We start from the raw sequence: 24,221 nt of genomic DNA on the forward strand, positions 1-24,221 counted from the left end.
ATTCGAACAACTAACTATGTATCGTATGTACGTCTACATAAGAAATGATGTACAATGTAATTGTACAATAATGGCGTGCTCAGTAAGCATTTTCAATTCCTCGTTCCTTTCGCGTTGGAAGCTTTCAAGTACCGTATTTTCGCATCAGTCCTTTTTTTGTTTTCTCAAATTTTCAACAATCAATCAAACAAATGTGTTACACAATCGAATAATAATTTCAATCAATAACGAGAACTGATACTCCGTACTCGCCTGCTTCGATGTGTAATAATCTACAAAAACGAAGTGATATATATCTGTGTAAAGATATAATATTTATGAATATATTTATTTTTCAAAATGAGAATATACACACATAACAGAGCTGGAATTCTCGATGTAAACTACGATATCGTAGGCCTATACGACGTTAGACTATACTCTGCAAAATATTTTCTGACGCACGTGTGTGTGTGTGTGTGTGTGTACGTGTGTATGTGAGCTCTCGAAGGACCTGCGTAAATATTACCCCTGCGAGACATTTCTTTCAAGTATATAAATCAATTTACGCGAGTATTATTTATTATGAATGTCATCGTGTCTCTCTTAAACTGCGTAATGTTCTTGCATAAATCATAATTCAGTAGGATATGTTGTTTCACAAAAAACAAATAGAATCAATAAAGAGATAAATTATCAAGCTAAATTGTAGCGACGACGAGCCGCTACGATGTAAGCTACAGCAGGACTGATAGCTCCGTAAAAAAATCATGGTTTTTTTTTAAATATATTTCAACATAGATAGAGAGAAAAAAAAGAAAACGACAAAAATATATTATGTAACATACATGTGACATAAAATATATGTGATGAGATTCAAAAATCTATTGTGATCCAATACCATATATAGATATACATATACATATATCTCTCTCTTTCTCACTTTGCATTTTGTAAGAAATCTCAGCACATTTGTGAGACTCACAGAAGTCAGGCGAGTGTCACGTGCGACACGGCGGAACTGTATAAACGTATTATACAAGTTCGATTTATATTTCTTTTATATTTCTTTTATATCCTGGAGAGAAAGAAGAGAGGGAAAAGGGAAAAAGAGAGAAACATATATGTACACTACCGTTAAAAAATCTGGGTATATGCGAGATATTTAAAAATTTCAAATAAAGCCTTAAATTTTCTCTCGAGACATATATAAATTACATTTTTTTAATATAAACGCAATTACATTAATATTTTAATAAATTATAAGAAATATAAAAAAATGTGTCATCGCGTTGTTTCAATTGTTCGTTCCAAAATCGACCTTTGTTAACAGAATCGCACAGACATGCGTCTCTTACACGCGGTCCTAAATTTTTCGACGGTAGTAGCATCGCGCCACAATTCCATTTTCTGCAACTGGATGAAATCCACTGATAAGTTTGTCGAAAAAATATCAACTATTTCGATCGGTGTATTTATAAATATTCATTTATAATTAGCGTACTTCGGGAGTTTTGCTATTCTATAATATAATTTGTGTTTAATAATTGTATTACTATCCCTCTCATCTCCATATATTTTACTCAACGAATAAACAACAGAAAAAGAGAGAAATTGCAATGTGGTCTCTGTAAAATTAACGAGTTTTGTAGTATATAAATCTCGATATTAAAATTGTGTGAAGCAAACGATAACTCTGAAAAAATAGTATTTTATGCATAAGTTGTAAGTCTATAAATTTGTGAACGGCACTTTGTTTCCTTCGACAGTACAGTTTTCAGCATCATATGAGAACGCTCGGGAAGAACGCTGGTTGACGGTAAAAGCTAACAGCTTAGAGAAGAAAACTTGTTGCTTTTGTCATCACAAAACTGATCAGATCTCGCTTTGTCGTTCGCGCGTGCGCGAAGAAGAGAGAGAGATTTTACTGTTTACGATACCGTATCATATTCGGTTTCCTCCTGCAATGATTCGAGTTCGTTACAAGTGTCAAAATAGCTGCTGGAATCCTTAAAGTCAGGAACTACAACGATATCGATCGCATCTCCCTTGAGTACGTAATTGTCGTCCTCCATTCTGTCGTCGTCCTCTTCCACCTTTACGTTTCCTACATCGTGTTCCTCCCTGAGATGCGTGAGAAGGAGCCGCAAGGCGTAAAATATCTTGTCGCATAGATTGCATTGGTACGTCTGGCCGTCAGCGGCGCGCAGACAGTGCATGTAATCCTTCATAGGCTGATAGACCTTTCTGTGCAGAGCCATGTGTTTTTCGTGGTCCATTGAGAGAATAAATTCGTAAGAACAGATGGAACATTTGAGGTTGTGTTTCGTCCACATGGTGTGCACCTTGAGCCGATGGAGACTCTCGTAGACTTCGCCGCAAATTGGACACTTGAGACATGTGTGATTCCGCAAAGTCTCCATGTTCTCGTACATGCCGCTACACTCGTTGCACTGATAGGATTTTTGTTTCCTGCAGGTGTGTTTGAACCAGTGTTTTTCCAATTGAGCCGAAAGGTCAAAGACCAAGTCGCAAACGATGCAGACGAACATCCCGTGATGATCACGCTTGAGGCTTGTGTCGAATCGATTGCAGATAATCGAGCACTGATAATGTCTCTCGTAATTGTCCTTGCGTAGCAAACTCTCGTTGCATGATTCGCATTGGTTTTGATGCTTGGTCAAGTGAGCAAACAACATTCCGAGCTCCGTGTTGCAATAATTACAAAAATTGCACATGTAATTTCCCTCTCTCGTTGTGTTGTGCACATGAGAGAGCAAATGCCTCTGATACGTATTCGGACTGAAGAAAGTCGCGCCGCACGCCGGGCATTTTAGATAAGGTCTCTTCTTATCCGTATAGTGCAGAGACAAAGGATTCATCTTCCTCACCCATTTCTTATCTCTTTTGATCTTTGCTGAATTGATGTACGAGATGTCCTCGATCTTGGGAATGCGTTCGAGTCCCTCGGACGACGCGCTCTGTCCAATTTCATCGTACGTTGACTGATCGGCTTCGCCTGCTTCAAACTTCTGCAAGAATAACATCTTCCATCGACCGTTCATCTGACTGATGTTGGAAATTGTTTGCGCACTCTGTTTCCAGAATTCCTCTACTTCTTTTTTTATAGCCTCCGGAGGCATGATGTAGTCGTCCTCGTTGGACCCAGACGGTTCTTCTTCCAACTCCGAGGATACATTGGAAGAGAGTACACGATCCTTCTCGAGATACAAAAGATTCACCGGGGTCTCTTCTTCCGGAGGCTCGATCTTGCGCGGGAGAGACTCCTCGACGCTGCTTCTCAGCTTTCGTTCATCGGCAGTGGTGTGTTGATTATTCTTCTTGTGACTCCTGCTTTTCTTGTCTCTCGAGCTCTTTTTCGCTCTCTTGGGCATGTTTTTTTTCGCATTCAATTTCATCTAATTCTTTTAAATTCTATCAGTTTTTAAATCGCGTCGCCTCATTTTATACTCAGTGAATGACAGTGTACGTGATACGATCGTGTACGCACGCACATCGGATCATCGAATACACACATCGCGACATAACCTGGATTCCGAGCGTAACCTGTAATTGCCGGAAGCAAGAAACAGTGAGAGGAGAACAAATTTTTCGCGTCATATCAGAATTTACAAGTGATATTCGTGTATACTCACGTGTTATATACAGAGAGATTACCTATCGATGACAGTATTGTGTCACTCTTCGCAACGACTCGATCACGTTTTCTTTTTTTTTTTTTTCTTTTTTTTTTGAAGCCTGAATTATTCCGCGTACCTTTCGATCTATCCCCTTATTGCGTACTTTCAAAGAAAAGCGCAAAAATGCTCGAAGAGCACGGAGGAATGTCGATCGTTCGTTTGTTGTGCAAAACTAAAAGACATTTGACGTTTTCTCGTCGACAAAATCAGATCAGCTGTTTCTATCCAAACGAGCTCACAGAGAGAAGCTGACAGATTCTCTTCCCGAACGAAGACGGGATAGAGTAGAAAGTTCACGTACGTACGCGTGTACTACGATCAATGCCAACTGTCGGCTCGGACGCACAATTAAAAACAATGTGAACGTTTTTTGATAAAATCAATATATCTGTCAAAAAATTAAATGTCCATATCTCCCCTCATATAGCTCAAGTTTCCCGCATAACTTAAAGTCACGGATTTTCATAACTTAAGTATTCCCCTCTCGTCGCCGCCCCACTACCGTACATACGCAAGCCGATCCCGCACAAAAGGGACATAAAACCCGACGTACGCATGTCAAACACGATTCTTGCCGAAGAGTGGGGGAATAGCGGGGAAACTTATGCGGAATAATGAGCCTCCGATCACTTAAGGCGCATTCCGACAAAGAAAGAAATAGCGGAACGGTATAACGGAAAAGAGATACGGTGGAGAAGCAGCCAGTCAGAATAACCCAGTCCGTTCAGACTGGGTTTTTCACTGTTAAGTAACGAAAAAAAAAAAACGAAACAATTCCTAAAAGTTTATTAAACGTTAAAAATTTTGTTATTTGCGTTCTAGTTTCGGGGAACTCTCAGTCGCCGAAAAATGGAACAAAAGTGAAACGGAATTGCTCTCACTGGTCACTTCCTCGCCTCTCTTTTATCTTATCGTTTTGTTTCGCTATTTCTTTTTCCGTCTCCAGGATACACCCTTAACTAAGTGAAGGATTCTAATGTATGATCCAAAACATTTTAATAAATATTGTTAACATAATGTGGAATATGCAAATATATTTGTATTAAACTAAAGTTTATAACATGCGAACAAATCGATATACATATTATTGATTGTTGCTGCTATAGGATGTTTCAAAATGCAAGCATTCTTAAAAAAAGAAGCAACTTTTTCTTTACCAAATTCACATCCGCCTAGAAGTTTTTTTTAGAAGAAGAGCAACTGAAATATTCTCGCAATTTGTAAACAATATTTCGTGCTGACAACTTGTATGTTTAAAAAAGTAAAATCACGTGACTTTTCGTTAGTCACGTGTCTATAAAAACGTGACTAAAATAAAGTCACATGACTGCAAAAACGTGACTAAAGTCACGTGACAGAGAGGAGAGGAAAAACAACACGTGACTAAAGTCATGTGACTTTACGTAATTACGTGTCTATAAAAAACGATAACATATACATACTAAAGATTGCTAAAAAAAAGACCCGAACGTCTCCGTTGATTAAAAAAGACCATTGCAATGCGAACCGCTTACGCGACCAGCTCGAACGGAGCTCTGTAATCACAGTTCTGGTGCAGATTAGTGCAGCTCCTGTAAAGTAAAAACCAACACACCTGCGGATAGACTTATTGTCGCTTGTTGTTGCTTGGTTGCATCGATGACCATTGATGACAGGACGATAACAAATTTGTTTGATCTTGCAATTAAACATGACAGAAACAGAGAATCTTCTAGAACATAAACAATAGCCACAGGTTTTGCAAACCGAGTACTGTTAATCGCCAACAATTATAATCTTCCGTAAATAATTCCGCATGTTATTAAATTTATAACAATGTTTTGTAGGAATTCACGAGTTCTTCCTTAGATCTATTATAAACTGTATATTTTCTTAAAAAAAAATAGTAACACGCAACATATAGAATATGCATGTAACGCAAGACTAGCTACTATTTTAAATAAATAATTTTCCGCATAAAAAAAGAGGATCTTGTTATTTCATCCGCATTACATACTCTTCTATTTTATAATAGAAACTAGAAAGTATATATTTTATTTTTTTTTATAAGAAAGTAACAATTTTTCTTTTTTTTTTTTATCTCACTTGATTGTTTTACAACTTGCTCACATCATATAATAGTGATGTATGAAAAATTGTAATTTTTCTCTTGCTAATTTTGTGTCTTGGCAGCAATTATTTATTTATTTTATCACAGAAGAAAAGAGCGAAGGAGACAGAGAACGTTTTTAATTTTCAGATTCTGTAGAATCTGAAAATTTAACTTGTATGCACATTTCTTTAGGTAAGAAATAATAAATAAGAGAAAAAACTTTTGTAGATATTTTTTAATGCGCGCGAGCACGCATGGAGCACGCACGCACGTACATAAAAAAATGGCTCCATAAATTTAAACAATTATATATATGACAATATTTTTTTTACATGTAACTTCTTTTCCATTTAGATATGATTAAAAATATTTTAAAATGTGTATGAACTTCACTCAATTCAGTCTTCTGCCAAGAAGGAGAAATGGCCTTTGTCAATATGGATATGTCCTGTTAATGCTCGTGTGCATGCTCTTTGCGTCTATTCAACCACATATTGGCGGAACAAATGGTATGTATACAATTAAATTTATTTGTAAAACATATATAATTTTACACACTTAAAAAGAATAAGTTTATGTTTTTACATATTACAGTGTTGTAGTTTTTTTTTTTTTATTGCAGGCATAATTCACGGCAACTTTATTATTCGCTACATTGCTGTGCCTTTAATATATTTAGAAGCTGGACTATTCTGTGACATAAAGTCTCTTTATTTGACATTGAGAGACGGTTATCTTCTGACATTTGTGATGACTTTCACATACATTTTGATGCCATTTCTAGCACGAATAGGAACGAATTTACTGAGATACGCAAACGTAAATACATGGCTACTCAAAGGAATGGAGGTGTGGACTCCTAATACACGTTTTGAATTTCTACAAAAGAATTGCACAAAGAGTTGCAATTTATTATCGTTATTTCTTTTCTCTAGGTACTTTACTGCATGCCGCCACCGTTTAGTACAGGTCTCATTTTGTGCCGTTTAGCACAGGCTGATTTGCCTACAAGTGTAATCACTACATTGGTATCACACTTTGGAGGATTGTTTTTGTCTCCAGTTTTACTATATATTATGGTAAGTTTCTGTTCATCTCAGTATGATAATATATAAATTTCACTTATGTTTTTATATGTATTTATGTCACACATTATTCATTGCATGACTTAGTCCGCTTGTTTGTTTAAAAAACTTACATCTTTTTTGTCCCAAAAGTACTTTCTCTGTAACACAGTTAGGAATATCCGCTCCACCACTAGTTGGGATTAATCTCAGAGAAACCGTGTTCAGCACGCTTGTCCCTTTGGGCGCAGGTATCATATTGCGATCGTTCGTATTGAAAGACAGATTTTCAAGTATCAGCACGGAAAGATTATCTCAAGGATTATTGTTGGTGATAACTTATCATTGGTTCTGCGATGCTGTCTTGACGGATGCCTCATCGTTGCAAACAGTAGACATACTGTTTTGTGTACTTCTTGGTAAACTATTTTGCTTCTTGATTTTTTTAAAATAGAATTTCCCATTCTATATACTTATAATCACATATATTTTTTCAAGCATGTATAGGCCAGCTCCTGTTTAGCAGTTTATGTTGGATCTTGTGCTCTTGGTGGTTACCGCGAAATATTTTGCTAGCCGCATTATTCACTAGCACTCACAAGTCCGTCGGTCTCGGTGGTTGGATCTTACGAGGGGCATATCACGGCTCGGCTCACGGTCCAGCAGTGAATTTACCTCTGACAATATTGCCTGTTGCACAATTATTGTTAGGTAGTTTGTTAGCTAGTTGGTTGACTCCATACAAGAAATTTAGAGACAATAGTGTTATAAAACAGAGTTCACTTCTTGGTAATTAGATTTATGTATTAGTTATATAGAGTTGTTAAATCGCACACAACACTCACTTTAGATAGAAACAAATCGATTCTCTCTAAAAATATTACAAATTTTTTAGTAATAAAGTTGACTAAAACACTTAGCAATAAATTAACCAAAAGGCTGTGCGCGTAAAATAAAGAGTACATATACAAAAAAAAAAGAAAAGAATAACTTGTATAAATGTTACATTAACGTATCAATTCTTACTTTATTTGGACACTTTTTTTTTACAGAATATCGATTATATACTGGGTACTCAATGTGAGAAAATCAATTTCACATTTCACACATCAGACAATTTTATTCATTTTCAATGAAATTATATTTGGAATGATTGATTTCTTTTTTTTTTGTTTGAAAAAATTAATCTCGTATGTTGAATATTTAGTAGATTATTTACAATTGTTATTGTGTATAATTCGATACTTACCTTGAGACTGGATGGAATGGTTTTGTGTGTAAGAATCATGTATAGTCGTTTTATAATCTGGATTCAAAGACTTTATGTATAAATAAGACGCGAATATCATTTGATTGACTTCCAGCAATCTAATTCATTGACATCTGTTGAAAAGAAACATCATAGGAATGATACATTGTACTGCTCATTATTATAAGAACCGTTTTTTTTTTTTTTTTTTTTGAATAGATACAATATAGGTAAAAGTCAACAGCCAATCGAGTGAAATATATATGTTATATATATATGCATATATGTATATACATATATATTCGACTTATCGTTGAATCATACAATATGGATACCTAATTCCTATCGTAAGTTACAAATATAGTTTCCTCATCTTCGAATGAAAAAATTTCGAATGTCTTCGAAATTACATATCTTCTTCGAAGCTTCTACTTATACTCTAAACTCCATCTATTTGAGTAACGAGTCTCTTAAACAACAAAAGCTAAGACAACGATCCGAGTGCTACGTACAAAAGAAGAGGACTCACAAGTTAGAATAAGATTTGCTTCCCATACAAAACATAGCGATTTTATTCTACAAATAATGGGATAAATTGTAGTTTTACTGATTTCTGTCGGAAACTCTTATGTCGAGTTACTTTTCTTTTTTCTCTTTTTTTTTTTTTAAATCTATTTTGCGACGTGCGATCTCAATATAGTACATCGTTCGTCGACGGTGCGCACGTATATTATATTCAATAATATTAACAAATAGTGTGTAACACTCATTAGAGACATTAACGCTGAGCACGATGTAAACCGATTTCTTTGTGAAGATCATGGCAATGAATGCATCAAACAGCGGTGCAGCAAATGTAGGCGTAAAAGGGTTGTGTACGATCGACCCGGATGATCACGCTGTTGTTTGACACCAAGCTCCTGTCACAAGCGGCGCTGACGCTGACTCTGACGCTGCTATCGTCGCCAGCTACGCGATTCGCCATCCTCGTCTTCTTCCTCTTCGTTCTCTTCAAGAAGCAACGCCTCGGCCGTGCCCTAGAAAATCAATTCACATCTATCTGATGATATCCGCTTTGTTTATCCAAAACTATAACATGTGCCGCATACGTATTATAAACAAATTTTTACACGAAGCTCACAGAGAGGAAGAGAACAAAAAGTTTTCCTATTAAATATCTTCTCGAACATATTTGCAAATATCCAAATAAAAGCCGTAGATGAGAGAAGTCTTCGATTATAATGAAATGTTAAGTATGTGTATCTTGACACACAAATTCAAATTTTAAATCCCCATATCTCCTATTAGGAAATATTCTCAATTAATGTTTGAGAATAAAATTACCATCTCTCACTACACACATACTTTGAGTCATTGAGAAAATAAAAAAAATAAAGTTCTCTTGTGTTCTAACTCACTTCTAAGTCAATATCTTCGTCCGTGGCTGGTGCGGGTTCGGAACGCGATGAGAGTTGCACAGATGCGTTTGAGTTACTACCAGATCCACCACGATGTAAATGATGACCAGATACCCAAGTTATCGACAACAATCTATCTTGAAATGTGCGTCCTTTTACCAAGGCAACTTCAGCCTCTTTTCTTGATTTGAAAGTGATTACGATCGAAGGAGTCGCATCGTCTACTATTTGATTCACTATTTCGCCGAATTGCTGAAACAAAAAAAAAAGTGACAACATTAATTGCACGCAATTCAGAAAACATCACGCGGGCAAAAATAAAACAAAATAAATTTATATCTTACTTGAAAATGCGCTAAAACATCCGCCTTCTCTTCGGTTTCATAACCGGAGACTAGGAGACTAGTTGGCCTGTGATCTACCGAGACATGAGCGAAATTTCCTCTGCCGCGACCTCTGTACGATATTATATGAGTACTGCGTGCGACTCGATTGGTTCTCGCACCTCTACCAACACCGGAATTCGTGTTAAGACCTAACGCGGCTGCTTGGGCTCGAAGCTCGTTTAATCTTTTTTGTAATTCTCCAGCGTCCTGACCTTCCTGTTGTGCGGTCATCAAATCCAATTCAGCGTCTAATATCTCCTTCTGTGTTTGTTCTCTAGACTTCACCTGCGATTTGTTGCCACTAATTTGACCGTTCGCAGCGAGATCCTTGCGCAGTTTGTCGACAGTTTGCTGCATATTCTTTATCGTTGGCATGATTGAATCCTTCTGTTCCGGATTTTTTTCCGCCCTTTCAATCAAAGCGCGTAATTCGATCAAATGTTTGTCCAGTAACTCTTGTTTTCTTTTCCTCAAGTCAGCTGTTAGCTTCATAGCTTCCTTGCGTTTCTCTTCCTGTTTTTTCTTCAAAGTTTCCTTGGCTGCCAATATCTCTTGCGACTTCTTTATTGCTAGAACTTTGTCCTCCCGAGTAGGAACGACGGCGACAGTTTTGGGTGAAGTTGGAACTACAGCTTGCGTGACTTGTTCCTCGGTCAACCGGCGCGTAGGAACATATTCGTTATCTTCAGTTTTCACTGGTGTTGTTACAGCGGCGCCTAATCTTTCTTTCACAGAAGGGCGAGGATTTCCTATATACAAGATATGTGATATTGTATATTAATCATGTGTGGGATTTGTAATAGATTTTATGATTGAAAGAGTAATATACTTACCCGGTGGCACATTTTCGATTGCTCCACCAGCCGCGTTATTGTTGACATTATTATGCCAAAATACTTTAATAAATCTATTATTACACACAGCCTCTGTACTTCTGTAAGCAGCCTTTGCTTCGGCTGGCAGCTGGAAAGTAACTAACGCTGCCTCGGGATCGCCACCGAAGTTAACTTGAATATTTACAATTTTACCGAACTTAGAGAAGTGGTTGTTTAACTGTGTTATATTGTTCGCGCTTGCTGGAACTTTTTTCAACTCGAGAGAGCAGTTCACCGGATTGTGAACCACTCTTTGTTTCGGTCCTAAACGATTAAAGTCAAATGGTTGTTTGCGCTTCAGCGGATTGCTTTGACCATGAGTTATCTCCGACGTGTTTGTGTGAGTTGGTAAAACCGGCACGCTAATCAGTTCTCTTTGTCCTCTGCTGTAAATACCAGGTGCAGGTTGGGTATGTCTGCCCCATGGCATGCGCGGTTCCATGCTCGGCGCATCCGGATTATACTCTGCGAAAGCATCTAATACATTCGATTCGTTATAAATTTTAGAGAATGTCACGTACTGGATTTGTGAATTATAATTAAATAATTTATTCTTTTTTATGTGAACACATGAAATAATTTGAGTGTTGCATTTTTTATGGAAAAGTAGAGACATACCCATGTTAGAATGGTGATTTCTCAAATGAGGTGGTGGCAAACTGGCAAGAGGCAAGTGTGGTGGTGGAGGGTTACCATTGGGTCCTTGTGGTGGTTCTGGCACAGTAGCTACTGGAACAGTTCCTGGAGCTTGAGCGCCGTGTGGACCAAAACTCAAAACTCGAGTTAGCGCCACATCTTCCAATACAACTGGATCTGTACCATGATCATAAGGACAAAGATCTCCTCTCATGCAATATCCTTTTTCTGTAAATGCGAATAAAAATGTTATTTATTTTCAATATAATCGATTCGCGAGAATAAGTATTTTCATCCTTTTCAAACAACAGTTATGTGTTTTTGAGATACGTACCGTCAAAATCTCTACAACGTCTTTTTGCTTGTGGCGGAAATGAACTTGTCTGGTTATTTGGAATACTACTTGCAGCGACAACGCTTTGTATCGATTGACTAGTCGTAGACAGTCTCATGTCTACATCTCCATGATTACTGTCTTGAGTTGGTGTACCACCACCGGGACTCCCTTCAATTCGATCCATTCTATCTATTTCCATTCTATCGAAGCGATCAATTTTCTTCCGCTCTATTGATCTTGAACGCGATCGAGATCGAAGGGGAGTTGGAGATCTATTTCTAAATCTTGCTCGATGATCGCGGTCCGGACCATCGCGCATTCTAGGTCGAATTGGTGATGTACTGCGACTTCTAGTACGTCTAAACAATAATAACAATTGACGATTGAAAAGTTGTTCCAAAACTCTTGAAGAAAATTGAAACTATAATATTTCGCGTTTAAAATTGAAACTGTTAGTATAAAAACAGCTGTTTGCTTAGAAATAGCAGTGTTTGAATAAATTACTCGCAGTTGCTTGAAACAATCGGGGAATTATTAACATCTGATTAAATACAGTTCTTAGTGAAGATTTTAAGAATATCTAATATATTATAATATTGTAATATAATTTTACATTAATCCAAGTTATATATCCCTTTATATTATGTTTAATATAACAGTTATATTAAACATAATCGCACCTGCGATCATGTCGTCTAGTGCTCATAGGTGGAGATTCATTTCTCCATGGTCGACTTCTGTCTCTATCTCGTCGGATATGTTCTCTACTTCTGGATCTACGTCTATCTCTTTCCCAGGATCGTGATCGTGAGCGCGTTCTCGATCTCATCCTGCCACTCCTATATAATGTGATATTCAAAATCACAAAATTTTCGAATTTCACAAAAGCTTTTTCGCAAAAAAGAAAACCATGTTATTATTTAAGTTTCTTTTTTTAACTAATAACGTACCTGCTTCGAGAACGTTTCTCCTTTTCTTTATCCTTATCTGAATCGGATTTTCTAGCTTCTCGTTTAATAACAGGGGCAGATCCGTTTATTTGAAGTGGAGCGGGATTCGAAATCAAAGGTACCAGCGGAATTGTCGTATCCATTATCTTTTCTGTTGATGATGACACAACTGGTGCTGGTGGATTTGTGCCAGGTGGTGTTCCACCACCACCATCTGGATCGGTCTTAGTAACCGGTAAAATATACTCCTGATTTTCCAATGTTTTGAAAAGCAGTTCCACAAAACTTTTGGTTTCTGGAAGCAGTATAAATAAATATATTTTAACCAATATATCGAATTTTATCCAATATCACTACATTAGATAAACATACCTTGCTGTAGAAATACATCTAATTGTTCAACCATGCAACCTCGCAATTCTTCTAAAGTTTTGTCTTTCTTAACCAATGCGTACACATATTTAGCCAGAGCAGCAGGATCAGCGTCACACCTTCATAGAAGAAAGTAAATGGCTTAAGTAATGTTTTGCAATTATATAAGCTTACACAGCTAACTTTAATTCAGTTTTCTATTATATGTTTCATGAAAGATGGAACTTATAGTATTTAAGACTATCTTTTAGATAAAAGTTTATTGTGTATATATATGTGTGTGTGTGTCTGCAAATAAAACATTTAAAAAATTACAAGCTACAAATTGCAGAATAAATTCTGGAATAACAAGCATTACGTGTCATTATATAAATCAATTGGTATCTGTCCGCAGATACTCAAAACAAATAAGTTTATAAGTTTAGAACGAGAAGTTTATTACTGAAATAACAATCTAATTTATATCTAAACGATCGAGAAAACATTTTTCACACACATTATTCGAATTATCATCTTAAAAAACATGAAGAGATCTTAACCTTAATATTATCTCACAAACCGCAATTGTAAATGTCGAAAATAGCGAAATAACACACGTATACAATCTAATAGTACGATGCGTATTACAATTACAGATTTCGTGATATTTCTTAGACCAAAGATGAGCGATACTCTGGTTTCAAAATTTTATGACGCGCCTAATTGACAAATCGACTTATTTAACCGCACACACAAGTTGAGTAACCGTCAGACTCACCGGCAAAGTTAAATAACGTTTCAACGCGCGTACAAAGGTTGGTCTAGGGAGAACTCGCGGCCGAGTCAGGCAGGGGGTGATAATCGGCAATACCCCATGTAAATATCGTATACTGGGGGAGAACGAAGCGTACCACATGTACGGCCACTTACACATCGGACGTGTGCGTACATACACTCATACGGACGCATACACACGTTACACATATGTATGTATATATACATATATATATATATATACACACACGAGGATACACACTCCGAACAAGCTGGCCTACTTACAACGGCTCCAGGACGGCGGTGAGCCATGCCTTGAATTGCTCCGGATTGTCGATGATCATTCTCAGCGTGTTCCGTTTTACGAATGCACAGGCAGCTTCGTTAACACGCGTAGATTACACCGACTGCCAGAAGCGAAAAGAGATACTCTCGTAAGTAAAGACAGTCGCCATTGTGAAATCAGTTCAATCCTTGTATATGCAACGCGCTTTCGGAAACGCAACTGAGATTCAGAAAAATTGCACGGGAACGATACTGCCATCTAGCGCCGTTGTTGGGTCGAGATCTCAATCACATCATCTCCGGCCAATAGAAGCTCGAATACGATCTATGTTTATACGACGATACGCGGATATTAAGGCCGGTGTTCATCGCTTCGAGTTGGTTTGAGAAAACTGCAACCGTTGAAAACTAGAAAAATAAACCAATAGACAATAAGCACAAAGCACTTGGTGTTGTTCGGCAGAACAATTGCTGAATTATCGTCAGGATTCAAATTATTTTGCCAACACTCGATGTTGATTTATTGGTTCTGAGAGCCAATCACGTTCGACGGCTGCAAAACCGTTTGGCTGAACGCAGTCACTGAATTCTGTGCCGAGTGAATTTGAAGCATTTTGAACGCGTTGTCCACTGTTTTCGCGACATAGGATATTTTGATCATTTGTTGCTCGAATGTGCTCGATGTGATATAAGCGTTAAGACAAAGGATCGAGAAATTTCGAGATCATCAGATTTACGTTATGTTTATTATTTAAGCGTGACATTTAAACAAAAAGAACATAATGGACGCTGATGATGTTGCTACAAAAACTGACTGCAACAAGGTAAGTGTAACCTCATTTTGTATCAGATCAAAACAACTAAAGAATACGGAGTTGAAGAGAACACATTAAAAATCAATAAAATTCTCAACAAGATCAAGTAATTGATTTGATTTTTACTTATAGATGCCCGTTCCAAAAATAAAGCATGACTGGTATCAGACAGATTCGCACGTCATTGTGACAATACTTGCGAAAAATGCAGGAAATGTGAAAGTTGCATGTGAAAATAACGCAGTGTGTATATTATTACTATTATTTATAAAATTGTTTATATTAAGGAATAAACATAAGATTAGCAATATTCTGAAAAAGATATGAATTACAATGTCATATCTGATCAATATAATTTTGCAGCTGAGTGTATCTGCAAAATTACCCTCTGGTAATGAATATAGTTTAGAGATTGATCTGGCACATCCAATAGTAAACGAACAATGCGCATACAAAGTGTTACCATCCAAAATAGAAATAAAGCTGAAAAAACAAGATGGTATTCGATGGACAGTGTTAGAAGGAGTTAATGTAGAATCAAATCAAAAAGTAAAACCTATTCCAAGAGGTAAGTTTTGCATTAACTCTAAATTTATAATTCTGTAATTTTTAAACAAATGTTCTAAATTTGATATATTTTATTTATTAATCTGACTTAAGTGTACAGGTATAACAAAACATTTTTTAATCAGCTGATTTTGTAATACAAATGGTATATGTTTTATTTACATTTTGTTGTGGTATATACATATTTTACTATAATTGTATACACTATGTACGCATACATACATTCACTACACTATATATACATTCCGTTACTTTATAAAATGAAATCACATGAATGAGACAGAAGAAACACAATCATCCACAATATATATATTATTTATATGTATGAATAATGTTATTTAAGAAATATTGGAGGGTCAACAACCGCCCAAATATCCAAGTTCTTGTAAAATATACAGAGATTGGGATAAATTGCAAAAAATGATAGAAAAAGAGGCAACGGAAGAACCAGAAGGTGAAGCAGCTGTGAACGCTCTCTTCCAAAAAATATACGGGAGCGGATCAGATGATGTTCGTAAAGCCATGAACAAATCATTTGTAAGTAAAAGTTTGCTTTGACAAATTTAATTATAGTAAATAACAGGTTAAAAAATAACAGTTCGATATTGAACACTGGACAATTCTTTTGTTACAAAAATGTCTGTTTATAAAATGTTACGCAACTATTGTAATGTATATTTTTTGCAAACAACAATTATTTGTTAAACATTTGTAATATTTTTTGATGTTGCAGATTGAATCAGGCGGTACTGTACTCAGCACAAATTGGGAAGAAGTGAAAAAAGACAAAGTTGACAGAAAACCACCTGATGGAATGGAGTGGAAATCTTGGAATTCATAAAAAAAAAAATATTAACTTTTTATTTTGTGTATATAGTAATTATTTACTAATTCTCATTTACTATAAGATATAATTTTGACAATCACTTTTCGAAAGTATTATATTTTACCATTTATTCTTTTACTATACACATTAATACACATTAATAAATACACATTATTAGTATCATGGATTATAATAAACCGCAAATTCTTGCCTTTTTGTATGTTGAATGTTATTTTACTCAATTGTAAATTGTGCAATGTAAAGTTACATTATTTTATGACGTTTATAAACGACTAATCCATCAATTGAGACAATAGTATTTGGCAATAAGGCAATAACACTAATATATTAGACAACAAATAACGATTATTTAATGATGTGTATAAAGTGTTTGTCTAGTTGTGAAACAATTTTACCACGTATGATCCGCATCCGTAAATTCCCTTTACAACATAAATAGGACTATAAAGTAACAAATTCGCTGACTTCTTTGCAGAAGTTATAAGAACATTGGATGAATCGGATGTATCTTTTTTTTTATTTGCCTTTGCTTCAGTAGCATCCACTGACTGTTGTAACACTTTATCATTAAATGAAGCAATCATGGTTTTGATCTCAGACAACTGATTTGTGTTCGCTTGAAAAAAGTATTCATTCTTCTTTTCTGTTTTTTTTATAGTATTTCGTACATCCGATATTCTCTGATTGTTAAGTATCATTGATCCCATTAATGATACAATTGCTACTAAGGCCGATGCAATGATAGATAAATACTTGTACTTCTGCGCATTTAAATTCTGACTATCATGATATTCCTTGATAGCTGTAGCTAAATGCACAAAATAATCCCTCTCTTCCTTCTCCGTTAAAACAAGCTGATTAATGATCTTTTTTTGTTCCTGTAGATGTTTGTTTTCCATTATTGTTAAATTCACATATTTTGGATCATCTCGTTTTATCTGAATTAGTTCACCATAGATTTCTTGTAATCTTTGAGTAATATCTGTTAATTCTTTATTCAGAGTTCTTCTATTGTCCTGACACTCAAACAACTTATCCTGTATGACAACCACTTGTCTCTTGGCCGCTTCTACGGCGTTTAGTCCTGTCAATTGGCTGTACCACTGCCACCATTTCACAATTTTTCCAGGTAATGGTTGTTCCAATCCTTTAGCATTTAAATCTTGTGTGATAGTAATCTGATCGTTAATTTTCTATAAAAAAAAAAAAATATTCTAATAATTTACTAATAAAAACTATTTTACACAAGATTTTCTTAAACAAAATATTTTCAGTAGATTTATTATAATTTTCTCTGTTTTTTACATATATTTAACGCTTACTTTTACAATTACATTATATTTTTCGTTCGCAATATTTTGAACATTGGAGAATCTGCTTTGCGTTTTCTCCGCGGCACTTCCGACAATCTCTTTCGCATTGTGAAACACGCCGTATTCTTTCACTTGTTTACTTATAGAGTTAAATAATTGCTGGTAATGCTTCGTTTTCATTATATACAGTAAGGAATAAGTGTCACATATAAATAAATTGCATAGCACCCCAATTACATGCTGACGTGCGGCAAGATTGGTCGACATATACAGTTTAGAAAAGCAAACTGAGGTTAACCCTAACTTAACCTAACCTACGGCTGGAAGCCGAAAGATACGGCGGATGTAATTTCTACTACGTTTCACTTTGCAGTCTGTCGTTACGTAGTCGGACACAGTGTACTTTTAACGCTTAATAATTCTCTCTTGCGGAGCAAAGCGACATTTTTTATATTATTGAAACTTTATATTTTGCATAAAAATCGTTTGATCAATCGTTATCAAACTCTACGAGATAGTCATCTAAACAAAATGATCGTCAAAAAAGTTGACTAATTGAGTAAAATGTGTTAAGATTGAAGAACCAGAAAAATGTCAGAATCCACAGACAATCAAATTGAACAATGCGACATAGTTCTTCCGAGACATGGTTTGTTGTATCAAGAAGATGTGTCGAACTACATACTCTGTAAACCAAAGTTGATTCCTCTAAAATTAGTCACTCTGGAGAAACTCGAAAAGATGCAGAAGGATGCGGAAACAAAAGTTAGAGAGGCTCAAAAAGCAGAAATTGATTCTGACATAAATACATAAATCTACTATTTGGATAATTTAAGAATTGTAGCATTTATTAGATCTCACTTTTGTGTAAAAAGATTGTCATTTTTGAAGAAAGTCATGATACATATATGTATCAGCTAAAAAGAGTATTCTCTAAAAATTCACAGTTTAAATGTTACAGATTGTCTTTGTATTGATAGCTATAGGGCTTTTCTGTTAATCACTTTAAGGTATGTTTAGATGATTTTTTTTTTTTTTTCTATAATTATGCATTGTAACCTGGTTCTTATTTTTGCAGACTATAGTTGAATAATATAAAATAATATAGTCGTCACACACACAGCACTCTACATTAACGGTACAGTTTGTATACTGCTGAAAACAATGATAAAAAATAGTAAAGTTTATTGGCTTAAGAATTTATCTTCAAATTTGTAAAGAAAATATCTTCATATAAGCCACAGGTACTGGCACAGTATATAAAACTCTTAAGAATCTTATTGTATCTGATGGTAGATGTAAAAACAGTAAAATAAAAATGTACTAATGGCTGATATGAATGTTTAAATGGTACTGTCAGTCTTTTTTAGTTTACATTTAAAGACCAATAAAGATAACCCTGATGCTTAAAGCGCACAAGTGAACCTAATGTCCTGTTGTCGATATGACAGATTTCCTAACCTCGTGAGAGTGCTGAGTGAGCAAGTTTGACGCTTAACAATTCGATTCGCGAGACAGAGCAACGCTTTTTTCTGCCAAATTCACTCATTTTGAACAAAACCGCGTCGAATGAGCGCAAACATACATCATTCCAAGAGACGGTAGGATAACACTAAATGTAATTGCCAATGTACTATTGCAGTGTAAACTTTGATGTGATGAAATTACTGAACAAAATAGTTTTAAAACATATAAAGTAAAAAAAGACTTATGTAATATTTAATGCGTATTGTGATTTAATATCTGATTGATGTACAATAACAGACTGTGTTTCGATATTCACTGTCATTGCTGAAAATTTATATTTTACGTGACGTGAATTATAGATTTGCAGCACTAACAGTATAAATATCGAAGTGCAAAAGAGTTCCATAATTATACATGTTAAAAACGTACACTTGTCTAAACACGTGTATCGTAAAGAAGAAAACATATATAAGTATATATACATGGGAAAAAAGAAAAATTAAGAAACGAAAAAGATTTTTGATTAATTTTTTTAATTTGTAAAAAACAAATATATTTTTATATTTGACAGATAAAACAATATTTTCTAAGATGGAAAGAAAGTTAAGAGCTAGATGCAACCAACCAATAATTGAAATATCAGATTCAGATGATGAAGATTGTAAAATATTTTCTAAAGTAGATAAAGATGAGAATTATGTAATAGAAGAAAAGAAAACGAAGGTAAAAGTTACAAGAAAGAAGAAAGAACCAGCAAAACCCAGAAACCAGAAAACTACGCAAATCACGAATGTTAAATCTATCAAGAGAAAAAATCAAGAAGAAAGCTTGGAAATGGTTACTAGCAAGAAGCCAAAGCTGGAAGAACCGTCATCATCAGTTTTAGATTCCAAAACATTTCAACAAAATCAGAAAGATACAATCAAAACTGATACAAAACAGGATGTAAAGATTAAAGGAAATTCTAGTTTTTCAGAATGCACAGAATGGACTGATGTTGACTACATAAGTGAAGTTAACAATGTCGATAGACATATTGCTGAGAACATAATAAAGCTCTTCAAGGAGGATAATACTATACCTTTCATTGCAAGATACAGAAAGAACATGACTGGATCCATGGAACCAGATCAGTTGAGAGCACTTAAGGATAGTTTCGAGCAAGTAAAATTGATCAAACACCGCGCTGCAAATATTATCAAAAGCATTGACAAGTTAGGAAAATGGTCACCAGAAATTCACTCCGCCGTCACATCCGCAAAATCTCTCGCCGACCTCGAACATATTTATTCTTTGTATAAACCGTCATCGAAACGAACTCTGGCAGAAAGAGCGAGAGAATTGGGTCTAGAAGGTATCAGCAATGCTGTTTTGAAGGGACAGAGAATACCACCGCTTGTATCTTTGATAGACAAGCAGAAGGAAGGCTTGCAAAGTGAGGAGCAAGTAAGAGATGGTATCGTACACATAATAGCGGATGTAATTAGCAAAGACAAGGAGGTTTTCGATAAAGTGATGTCTTTTCGAAAGATATACAATATAGATATACAGACGACACAGTTGTCTTCGACGTCGGAGAACTCGAACAACGAGAACGAGCATAAATACAAAAGTTACTTCAGCTTTAAGTCAAGCGAAAGGAATATCAAGCCGCATCAAATATTGGCTATCAATCGGGCTGAATTGCAGAAGATCATCAATGTGAAAGTTGTTGTTCCGGATGTTTTCGAGCGTGCATTTAAAATCTATTGTCTGTCACGATACACGTATCGTCAAGAGTCAAGAGGAAATTCGATCAGGTTGCATGAGGATTTGCTTCGCACCAGTATCGATTACGCTTACAACAAACTCATCAAGCGCCTCGTGGTACGTCGAGTGAGGAGCGAGATGAAAGAAAGGGCAGAAGTGGCGTCTATAGAGGTCTTCGCAACTAACGTCAAGCAGTTATTGCTCACACCTCCTGTGCGAGGCAAAGTTGTACTCGGCATAGATCCGGGTTTTTATCATGGATGCAAACTCGCTGTCGTGTCGGAACACGGCGACGTTCTCGAAACCGCTGTAATAAAGCCCAACACCCAGCAGTCGCAAGCGTTTGAAAAATCGACCAAAACATTGCAGAAATTAATAAAGGAACACAACTGTACGGTAATTTCTTTAGGAAACGGCACGGCGTCCAGAGAAACCGAAATGTTTCTTACAAGATGTATACAATCCAAGATGTTCGGCTCGCTGGACGTTAAGTACACGATTGTTGACGAAGCTGGAGCCTCGATTTACAGTTGCAGTTCCGAGGCAAAATCCGAGTTCTCGGATCTCGATCCGAACCTGATATCGGCGGTTTCGATAGCGAGACGTTTGCAGGATCCTCTGGCAGAATTGGTCAAAGTAGAGCCGAAACATCTAGGAGTCGGACAGTATCAGCACGATCTTCCCGAGAAACAATTGCTGAACGCGCTGGACGAAGTTAGTGCACACAAAATTTTTTAATTTTCTATTTTGTAATAATTAAACACTAAAGATAAATAATATAATCGAGAAGGAATTGTCATATTAAATTGTCGCGTAGTTTTGTTATTTGAGACTAATCGAAAATGTTTTATTAGATAACGTGATAATTTTGAAAACAAATAGATGTTTATATTGATTATTACAGGTAGTTACAGAAGCCGTGAGTTTTGTCGGAGTCGACATCAATACAGCTTCTCACTGTCTGCTGCGAAGAGTAGCCGGTCTAACAAATTATCGAGCCGCGAGTATTATAGAATGGCGAGCCAAACACGGAGCGTTTAGAAATAGAAAGCAACTGTTGGATGTAAAGGGCGTCGGCAGCAAAACGTTCGAACAGTGCGCGGGATTCATAAGAATTCTGCCGGAGACAGCAGTGACTAGCGAAATCTCAACGAAAACAGGCAAAAGAACAACGTCGAAGAACAACGATCTCAATCCTTTGGATCAAACGTGGATTCATCCGGAATCGTACGCGATAGCGAACAATTTTGTTGTGAATCACTGCAAATGCAAGTTGAACGATCTCGGTACTTCGGCATTTATCGAGAAGATAAATGTTCACGCGAAAGCGGGATGCGCCGCGCTGGCTGCACAGTTTGATACCAACGAGGCTACAATGGAGATCATAGTTAAAGCTTTGACTATGAGGAAGAACGAGGACATACGCTTAGCATCAAATTGTCCTCTGTTTCGCGACGGCATGAAGAGTATCAAAGATTTAAGCGTGGGTACCGTGTTGAACGGTGTTGTGCGGAACGTTACGCATTTCGGAGCGTTTGTAGACATAGGTGTCGGCGATCAGGGATTGATACATGTTACGCGTATGAAAAAGCAGACTCTGCAAGTGAGCCAGCGTGTAGAAGTGAAGGTAATCGAGGTTGATGTGACACGCAAGAGAATCGGTCTCGAGTTAATGACAACGTTGTAGATAGAGGTACGCGAATTACTCTTTCCGGTATTTCGACTTGATCTGCGGTTTTTGCCGCACTTGGTATTAATGTATTCAATATAATTACCTGATGTTTGATTATAGTTTGCGTGTAATTCGCATAGGATAATGTTCTTGAATGCGTGCGCGCGCGAGGCTACTGGAGTTGCATTACCATTAGTCGCTTAAAAACTGTTGTATCTACTTTCGACATTTTTTTATATCAATTATTATTATTAATTTCGATCAGCATAGGGTCTCGCGTGTTTATACTCTTCTATCAGAATCTTTTCTGGCGAGTGGTTTATCTAGAAAAAATGAATCCCGTTTTACGTCGTGCATCGTGAACGCCTAAAACGAGAACTCTATATGCGCAGTTGCGGCGAGTTTGCAAAAGGAATTTCAGTCACGTAGTAACGCGAACCTTTTCCTTCGCTAGTAGCAAAAGTACGGTCGGTTCACGATCTACAAGGGTGAGGGAGAGGAAGGAAGAAAGTGTAGTCTGTGCGCTGGATGCTATAGGAAGAAGGTTGCGATTACGATAGAACGCGTACGCTGGTTTAACTTTTTAAGCCAGATTTTTCTCGACACCGCGAATTATATTGCGATTTGCTGTGTGCTCTATTTTATTTTAAAAAAAACATTTATTTTTTAATTNNTTTCATTTCNTGTCGTTCTTTTGGAATTTNNTTTTTTNTNTTTTTTTTTTTTTTTTTTTTTTTNTTTATGATATCNCGATATGTTTTTATTTTATTTTTATNTCACACNCAGNGCAATTNTTGACAGAGACGTGACAGTACTTTAATTTTTGTTATTCATTATATATTTCCGCAAAACGGTCCGATGATTATTTAAAGACGACCTTGGTTTTGTGTTGCTTGAAAGTTTTAGCATGCAATCTGCAAATTCTGTCCCGTTATCGGGAAAGTTTAGACGCATACCATTCCGCTCTGTCCGCTGTTGTCTCGAACCTCGGCTACATTTTGTATGAGGAGTACGCTCGATACTTTCTTAATAGAGAGAATCGCTTTAGATTGGATTTAAGAACATGCGGTTTTTAGCGAATCTGTACTTGGCGTTGCTTTCCGCAATCAAAGCGTTGATCTTTCGTATTTTTTATTTACATATTCGATACATATGCATAATTGTTTTATATTCGACGAGATACATGATGTATATAAAAAAAAAAAGCAAATTACAAAATATTGAACAATCTTCTAGAAAATACAGCCAATTAGCAAATGTTGTTAGAAACTAGATATGTTTAGTATAAAAGAATTATGCATATGTATTTTTTTTTGTACATTTTTATTGTAGACATTGACATGTAGAAAAATGTTTTTTTTTTCAAATAAAAAATGAATATTTTTATAAATATCTCTTCACATTAGTTTATAATCTTATTCACAAGGTAATCTCAATTGCGATACGATTGTGCTTCTTTTCACGCGTTACGTTACCAGACGAGAAATAACAGCTAGATCTCGAAATTGTGCGAACGTGTTATTTCTGAGATGTTAAATTCTTCGTGCAAACGTCATTATCGGTATGTGGAATATTGAATATCGATTTAACTCGGTTAAACACATACAACCAACCTTGGCATTGAATTTCCTTCCGCGCGCCTTTTCCACCATATCTGGCCTTTATTTTCCGGGACGCTCTTTTTATATCCGTCG

The 24,221-nt window shown here is 36.1% G+C and overlaps 6 protein-coding genes across 17 annotated transcripts; 3 read left to right on the forward strand and 3 right to left on the reverse strand.

Annotated features, from left to right (window-relative positions):
• Positions 1 to 312: 312 nt before the first annotated feature.
• Positions 313 to 4,181, reverse strand: LOC109863757 (zinc finger protein 710-like). Its single transcript, XM_020444278.1, has 2 exons — positions 3,636 to 4,181; positions 313 to 3,546 (listed from the first exon to the last, which is right to left on the reverse strand). The coding sequence occupies exon 2, from the start codon at positions 3,396 to 3,398 to the stop codon at positions 1,911 to 1,913; it is 1,488 nt and encodes a 495-aa protein (XP_020299867.1). The 5' UTR covers positions 3,399 to 3,546; positions 3,636 to 4,181; the 3' UTR covers positions 313 to 1,910.
• A 914-nt stretch (positions 4,182 to 5,095) lies between these two features.
• LOC109863783 (sodium/bile acid cotransporter 7-like) lies at positions 5,096 to 8,301 on the forward strand. Of its 5 annotated transcripts, none has more exons than XM_020444328.1 (7): positions 5,096 to 5,461; positions 5,878 to 5,964; positions 6,127 to 6,281; positions 6,395 to 6,621; positions 6,708 to 6,851; positions 7,009 to 7,255; positions 7,335 to 8,301. In XM_020444328.1, the coding sequence occupies exons 3-7, from the start codon at positions 6,149 to 6,151 to the stop codon at positions 7,631 to 7,633; spliced, it is 1,050 nt and encodes a 349-aa protein (XP_020299917.1). In that variant the 5' UTR covers positions 5,096 to 5,461; positions 5,878 to 5,964; positions 6,127 to 6,148; the 3' UTR covers positions 7,634 to 8,301. The 5 variants fall into 5 exon arrangements, with proteins under 5 accessions (XP_020299917.1, XP_020299919.1, XP_020299916.1 ...); XM_020444330.1 differs by having other exon boundaries at positions 5,096 to 5,429; XM_020444327.1 differs by having other exon boundaries at positions 5,096 to 5,964.
• Positions 8,302 to 8,737: 436 nt separating this feature from the next.
• Positions 8,738 to 14,310, reverse strand: LOC109863780 (RNA-binding protein 26). Of its 2 annotated transcripts, none has more exons than XM_020444317.1 (10): positions 14,098 to 14,310; positions 13,060 to 13,178; positions 12,688 to 12,982; positions 12,418 to 12,576; positions 11,735 to 12,096; positions 11,383 to 11,628; positions 10,723 to 11,241; positions 9,848 to 10,638; positions 9,504 to 9,755; positions 8,738 to 9,122 (listed from the first exon to the last, which is right to left on the reverse strand). In XM_020444317.1, the coding sequence occupies exons 1-10, from the start codon at positions 14,154 to 14,156 to the stop codon at positions 9,042 to 9,044; spliced, it is 2,883 nt and encodes a 960-aa protein (XP_020299906.1). In that variant the 5' UTR covers positions 14,157 to 14,310; the 3' UTR covers positions 8,738 to 9,041. The 2 variants fall into 2 exon arrangements, with proteins under 2 accessions (XP_020299906.1, XP_020299907.1); XM_020444318.1 differs by lacking the exon at positions 14,098 to 14,310 and adding an exon at positions 13,817 to 13,912.
• Positions 14,311 to 14,544: 234 nt separating this feature from the next.
• On the forward strand, positions 14,545 to 16,525 carry LOC109863785 (protein SGT1 homolog). The gene is made up of 5 exons (XM_020444332.1): positions 14,545 to 14,921; positions 15,045 to 15,155; positions 15,276 to 15,480; positions 15,823 to 16,016; positions 16,213 to 16,525. Exons 1-5 carry the CDS (start codon positions 14,880 to 14,882, stop codon positions 16,318 to 16,320), a joined length of 660 nt encoding a protein of 219 aa, XP_020299921.1. The 5' UTR covers positions 14,545 to 14,879; the 3' UTR covers positions 16,321 to 16,525.
• A 101-nt stretch (positions 16,526 to 16,626) lies between these two features.
• Positions 16,627 to 17,926, reverse strand: LOC109863782 (coiled-coil domain-containing protein 51-like). 2 transcript variants are annotated; one of them, XM_020444326.1, is made up of 2 exons: positions 17,661 to 17,926; positions 16,627 to 17,519 (listed from the first exon to the last, which is right to left on the reverse strand). In XM_020444326.1, the coding sequence occupies exons 1-2, from the start codon at positions 17,904 to 17,906 to the stop codon at positions 16,701 to 16,703; spliced, it is 1,065 nt and encodes a 354-aa protein (XP_020299915.1). In that variant the 5' UTR covers positions 17,907 to 17,926; the 3' UTR covers positions 16,627 to 16,700. The 2 variants fall into 2 exon arrangements, with proteins under 2 accessions (XP_020299915.1, XP_020299914.1); XM_020444325.1 differs by having other exon boundaries at positions 17,649 to 17,926.
• Positions 17,927 to 18,204: 278 nt separating this feature from the next.
• Positions 18,205 to 23,224, forward strand: LOC109863781 (S1 RNA-binding domain-containing protein 1). Of its 6 annotated transcripts, none has more exons than XM_020444321.1 (5): positions 18,453 to 18,649; positions 18,718 to 18,989; positions 19,091 to 19,240; positions 19,678 to 21,569; positions 21,760 to 23,224. In XM_020444321.1, the coding sequence occupies exons 4-5, from the start codon at positions 19,698 to 19,700 to the stop codon at positions 22,540 to 22,542; spliced, it is 2,655 nt and encodes an 884-aa protein (XP_020299910.1). In that variant the 5' UTR covers positions 18,453 to 18,649; positions 18,718 to 18,989; positions 19,091 to 19,240; positions 19,678 to 19,697; the 3' UTR covers positions 22,543 to 23,224. The 6 variants fall into 6 exon arrangements, 5 of the variants coding, with proteins under 5 accessions (XP_020299910.1, XP_020299912.1, XP_020299913.1 ...); XM_020444323.1 differs by having other exon boundaries at positions 18,718 to 18,883; positions 19,000 to 19,240; XM_020444324.1 differs by having other exon boundaries at positions 18,718 to 18,883.
• Positions 23,225 to 24,221: the final 997 nt, after the last annotated feature.

The sequence above is a fragment of the Pseudomyrmex gracilis genome, unplaced genomic scaffold, assembly GCF_002006095.1.
Source record: "Pseudomyrmex gracilis isolate BER0280 unplaced genomic scaffold, ASM200609v1 scaffold_12, whole genome shotgun sequence".
Taxonomy (NCBI): Eukaryota; Metazoa; Arthropoda; class Insecta; order Hymenoptera; family Formicidae; genus Pseudomyrmex; species Pseudomyrmex gracilis.